This window comes from Kryptolebias marmoratus, linkage group LG17 (genome assembly GCF_001649575.2).
Source record: "Kryptolebias marmoratus isolate JLee-2015 linkage group LG17, ASM164957v2, whole genome shotgun sequence".
NCBI lineage: Eukaryota > Metazoa > Chordata > Actinopteri > Cyprinodontiformes > Rivulidae > Kryptolebias > Kryptolebias marmoratus.
In genome coordinates this window covers 26861358-26867080 of record NC_051446.1, presented here as the reverse complement: position 1 = coordinate 26867080, position 5723 = coordinate 26861358, and the positions used below count along the sequence as shown (strand labels likewise).

At 51.4% G+C, this 5723-nt stretch overlaps 1 protein-coding gene across 12 annotated transcripts in view; it reads right to left on the bottom strand.

Annotated features, from left to right (window-relative positions):
- LOC108249254 (SUN domain-containing protein 1) overlaps positions 1-5723 on the bottom strand; it is a 13889-nt gene that overhangs the window by 5416 nt on the left and 2750 nt on the right. For 2 of the 12 annotated variants that reach the window (XR_005234327.1, XM_037980863.1), the window contains exons 1-10: positions 5503-5688; positions 4916-5238; positions 4802-4828; positions 4414-4596; positions 2788-2847; positions 2104-2232; positions 1515-1613; positions 743-818; positions 487-539; positions 39-358 (exon numbers count right to left, since the gene is read on the bottom strand). Coding sequence is in view for 11 of the 12 variants with exons in the window: in XM_037980863.1 (XP_037836791.1) it covers positions 39-358; positions 487-539; positions 743-818; positions 1515-1613; positions 2104-2232; positions 2788-2847; positions 4414-4596; positions 4802-4828; positions 4916-5238; positions 5503-5573 (1341 nt within the window). In the remaining variant the exon portion in view is untranslated. Of the gene's footprint in view, positions 1-38; positions 359-486; positions 540-742; positions 819-1514; positions 1614-2103; positions 2233-2787; positions 2848-4413; positions 4597-4801; positions 4829-4915; positions 5239-5497; positions 5689-5723 lie in introns of those variants that run through there. The other 10 variants (XM_037980868.1, XM_037980871.1, XM_037980864.1 and 7 more) reach the window with 9 other exon arrangements.

Below are 5723 nucleotides of genomic sequence, written 5' to 3'. Positions count from 1 at the left end.
CTCCCCAGAGGAAGAACCCTGCAGCAGCAGCAGTTCACCTGATCCGTTGGCGTTGCGGCAGCAGGGGGTCGGCTCAACGGCGCCTCCTCGCTTGGCGCCTCCTCGCTTGGCGCCTCCTCGCTTGGCGCCTCCTCGCTTGGCGCCTCCTCGCTTGGCGCCTCCTCGCTTGGCGCCTCCCCGCTTGGCGCCTCCCCGCTTGGCGCCTCCCCGCTTGGCGCCTCCCCGGCGCCCTCTGCTGATTGGCTCTGAGGGGACAGGAGGCTGTGCACAGAGGACAGACCCGGGACATCGTCCACAGCTGTGATGTTGGTCCCTGGGCGGACGGAGCAGAACCCAGCTGGACCGAACCAACACAGACCTGAAGGTGGAGAACACAGAACCTGAGAAGCTCCTGCAGAACAAGTCGTTTCAGCTGGAGGGAAAACTCGGACTCAAAGTTTCTTCTGGAAGCTTCAAATAAAAACTGTTTTATTAAACAGAACTCACTGAGGAGGAGGAGCAGAGGGAGGAGAACGATGAAGAGTCTGAGGAGGAACCTGCTGACAAAAACAACATGCATGAACCTGAGGTTCAGTTTGTTTAAAGCCACTAACTTTGTTTAAAATGTTGGAGGATCAGACCTTCAACCTGTTCAGAAACTACTACTCTGGTCGGAATTCAGACCCTGAGGTGTCTGCAGCGTCACGTGATCCCAGAAGAACCCAACAGAACCTGCAGGGGTTCAGTTTTACAGTGAACTCACCTGTTCAGGAGGGAGCTGCTGGTCATGTGACTCCATCGCCTGGAGATCCACCTGAAGGCCTCAGCTGCTGACCCACCTGGGGACAGAACCGGGTCAGAGGGTTGGACCGGCTCCAGTCCAGGACTAAACTAACCAGGTTAAACAAGACGCACAAACTCCACCTGATCGTTCTAAAGGCAGAAAACCAGCAGAACCACTCAAACCGACCTTCTCAGCAGAACATCTGGACACGAAACCGTGACCCAGTAACTGACAGGAGAGCTGAGCTGTCTGCTGGTTCCACTGAACATAACAGAACCAACAGAACCCAGAGCCTTTCCGGGTTCTGCCTCTCCTCTACAAGCCACCGACAGAAAGTCCAGGAGCTCGGACACTTCAAGCAGAACAAAGATGGAGACTTCAAACACGGAACCCACGCAGCGAGACGGCAGAACCTGACTGGGCTGAGACTGTTGGAGGCAGCTTTCATGTTCTCAGGGGTTCCTCACCCGAGTCTCGGAGGATTTAAGTCTTATTGCCAGAAGTTTTAACAAGTTTAAAAAAATACAGGAGCCAGATTGAATGTCAGGATCTTCAGAGTGGCTGGGTTAATGTCCAGCTGTGCTCCAACATCTGCAGGAGGTGTCCTCCGACAGAGAGCACACTGATAAGTCCTTTCTGAAGAGCAGAGAGGCAGACTTCAGTCAGAGGCTGTTTTCTTCCAACAGTTGCAGCCCAGCGGAGGTTCCCATTACCCTGCAGAGGAACACACAGAGCACACAGCCGCGTTAACCTGCAGAACGTCCGGTTCTCCGCGCAGCACAGAACAGGATCTTGGTGAGAGGCCACAGAGCTGCAGCTGCTCTCTGCAGAACCTGGAGGAGAGCCGAAGCTGCAGGAGCAAAGAGGAGTCAAACCAAGTTTCATCCGAGGGTCAGTGGGCTTAACTGAGGAACCGTTCCTACAGGAGAACACCAGAGAAGTCCTCCTGAACCTGGCTACTTACACTCCTTCTGAAAATATTCAAACAGCTGACTGACGGCAGAAAGGTGACACATTTTCCAACATGCTGGTTGTAGAAGAGGGAACCGAGCACGGATGAGTCCGATCAGGAAACCCAGTTGTGTCCTCCGGACGCTCCAATATCTGATTCTCTTCCTGCAACCAGCGTGTGATTTATTGAAATTCTTTGAGATGCTGACCTTGTGATCGGCCATTTTACCCTAACCTATAGATGGGACGCATGTTTAACCCCCGCTGAATGAAACTCTGATGTCTCAGCTGCTGAATAAAGAACGGTTCCTTCAGGTGGTTAAAAATCCCTGAGAGTTCCTCTCTAAGCAGCCGTTCAGCCCAACATGCAGCGATTGAAGTGAGTGAACCTGTGAAAAGTGCAGCGCTGCAAACCAACGCCAACAACCAGGAAGCCCCGGACGACCAGGAGGAGGAGGAGGAGGACGAAGAGGAGGCAGGGTCCGGTTTAGAGAGCTGCTTCTCCTTACAGTCGTCACCTGTTTCAGAAAGATGTTCGAGTTTCTCAGAGACAAACAAACTGATGTTTCCAGAACAAAACATTCCCCTCAGAGCAGAGCGGCTTCACTTTAAGAGTTTAAACATAAAGAGAGCAGCTTTAAACACATCATCCATCCAAAAACACAAGTTCATCAGATGATCATCCTGCAGGGGCGCCCAAACTTCTGCTGATGGAAACGCTTAGAAAATACTGTTCTGATGGAATGATGGCAGAGAGCCACCCATGTTCACACCAGCCTTTAGCTCATCAGTGTGTCAGAATTAAAGAGCCATCTACAACAAGTAAGACACTGACTGTTCAGAACTGCAGCTTAAAAAGATCTGAATTATCCCTTTAATAGAACCAGTGGCAGAAACAGGAACTTAACGTCCCGTTCTTCAAATAACCTTTGACCTCCTGTCTGACAAACAGAAAATAAATCAATAAAGTGATACGGGCAGCAGAACCTCTGCGGTCCACAGGCCCTGCAGTAGAACCAGAACCCCTCCTCAGTGCAAACAGACATTCAGATCGGTTCTTTAGGTCGACTCACACAGAGATCCGACGGGAGGAACGTCCTTCAGGTTCATGGTTCCACAGAGACCGGGTCGAGCTGAAACAGAGCAGAGACAGAATCAGAACCGAGCGCTGACAGGAGAACCCCTCTGTCCTCTCAGCTCACACAGATTTGCATTCACCACGGAAACAAGCAAAGTGCTGCTCAGGGCGGAGCCACGGGCCGCTCGTTCCGGAGGGAACCACACCTGGAAGACCAGAGGACAGGTGAGTCCCCAACATCTGTCTGTGACCCAACACAGGTGGCCAGGTGAGAGACGCTCTGCTCACACACAGCAGGCAGGAATACAGCCGCGGAATACCTGGAAGAACCGGGTTTAAAGAGACAGAAACAGCTGCAAAACACCTGGAAGAACCGGGTTTAAAGAGACAGAAAAAGCTGCAGAACACCTGGAAGAACCGGGTTTAAAGAGACAAAAACAGCTGCAAAACACCTGGAAGAACCGGGGTTTAAAGAGACAGAAAAAGCTGCAGAACACCTGGAAGAACCGGGTTTAAAGAGACAGAAAAAGCTGCAGAACACCTGGAAGAACCGGGGTTTAAAGAGACAGAAACACCCGCAAAACACCTGGAAGAACCGGGTTTAAAGAGACAGAAACAGCTGCAAAACACCTGGAAGAACCGGGGTTTAAAGAGACAGAAACAGCTGCAAAACACCTGGAAGAACCGGGTTTAAAGAGACAGAAACAGCTGCAAAACACCTGGAAGAACCGGGGTTTAAAGAGACAGAAACAGCTGCAAAACACCTGGAAGAACCGGGTTTAAAGAGACAGAAACAGCCGCAGAACACCTGGAAGAACCGGGTTTAAAGAGACAGAAACAGCCACAAAACACCTGGAAGAACCGGGTTTAAAGAGACAGAAACAGCCGCAGAACACCTGGAAGAACCGGGTTTAAAGAGACAGAAACAGCCGCAGAACACCTGGAAGAACCGGGGTTTAAAGAGACAAACAGCCGCAGAACACCTGGAAGAACCGGGTTTAAAGAGACAGAAACAGCCGCAAAACACCTGGAAGAACCGGGGTTTAAAGAGACAGAAACAGCTGCAAAACACCTGGAAGAACCGGGGTTTAAAGAGACAAACAGCTGCAGAACACCTGGAAGAACCGGGTTTAAAGAGAAACAGCTGCAGAACACCTGGAAGAACCTGGTTTAAAGAGACAGAAACAGCCGCAGAACACCTGGAAGAACCGGGTTTAAGGAAACAGAAACAGCAGATCTGCAGAAGCTTCAGCTGATTTTCATGATTCAGATTTAAACAAATGTTGGGAGAACCACAACCTATAAATATTCAAATGTCCTGGAACCAGGATCAGAAACCTGCGTTCTGCCTGCTGCCCAGCAGGGGGCGACGCCTGCAGAGAGTTGAACCAGAGTCTGGTTCTGTAGAACGTCTTCAGTGGATTTACTGCGGTTCTAACAGGATTTCTATCAGAACCTGAACTCCAGGAACAGCGAAGCGTGGACCCAAACGAGTCCAACACATCAAAGCAAAGTTCTACCTCCTCAGGTGGTTCTATTAAAGAGTTAACCTGGTTTATTCTGACAGGAACCGAACTCTACAGTCCACCTGAATCCTGACCTCCGACCCCAGCTGCCTCACCTGTCCTGGGCCTGCGGTCTCTGCAGTAGATGGTGGACGTCTCGGTCTCGTCCTTTGTCTCATTCTGTCCACTGCAGTCCTTGCAGTAAAGGCTGCTGTGGTTCTGGTTCTGGACCAGGTGTTTGTTACAGCGTCCGTCTGAACCAATCAGAGTGCATCTTTCCTCCGCCACGACGGTGCCGTCTGCAGCAGAGAGACAGAGTTTGGACACGTCAGACGAGATCACAAGACGTCCTGCAGGGACATCAGACAGGACCAGGTGTCCAGTTCTCTGTCAGACCTGAAAACCGTCTGACACCATGTGGCGCCTCAGCGGGTCACATGATGCACGTTAACCAATCAACAGGAAGGATCTGACTGCAGCGTGAGGAGAGGAGCAGAAACTCACCTTTAGGGTCTGCATCCTGGTCCAGACCTGAGGAGGAGGAGAGGAGTTAGAACCAGAGCTCAGTTCTGATGAAGAACACACGTTTGTGAGGAGGAGGAGGAGGAGGAGGAGTACCCCAGAAGGTGTCCACCAGCGTGCTCTCCTGGATGGACGACTCGTCCAGCAGGGAGGAGATCAGGGAGGCGTCGGAGGCCACCGACCGACCCGCCGCTTTATGAGGAGAGCTGAGGAGGAGGAGGGACTCTGAGCAGGAGGCAGAGTGGCACCGGGAGAGACCGGACCAGACCGACCTGCTGCTTCTCCAGCTGACTCCGCCCACACTGAAGGGGGCGCCGCTCTGAGGAAGACCACGGTCCAACAGGCCTTCATTCAGCCGCAAACTGCATCTGGACATGACTCCTGTCTGCTCCGGGTCCGATGAAGAGGAGTAACTGGAGCTGAGGAAGGAGGAGATGATCTTCAGCAGGAGCAGTTTAATCTGCAACAAAACTAGATTCACGGTTCAGGAACCTGTGGTTTTTATTCCATCAGCAGGTTAACGATCTTTAACTCTCAGTTTCTAACACCAGAGATCAAATCTTAACTCACTGCTGTCAGAAATAAAAGCATAAATATAAACACAAAGACTATAAAAATAAAACCAGAGTCAATTTAAAAGTTTCCTTAAACCGGATCTGAAACCAGATCCCACAGAACCTGACCCACAACCACAGGAGGGTACACACAGGTCGGTCCAGCCCCAGCTCTGCAGGTCCTCGTCTTCATCGCTCATCACACAGACACACACACGGTCCAACAACAGACACACACACGGTCCAACAACAGATACACACACACACTGTCCAACAACAGACACAGACACACACGGTCCAACAACAGACACACACACACACGGTCCAACAACAGACACACACACACACAC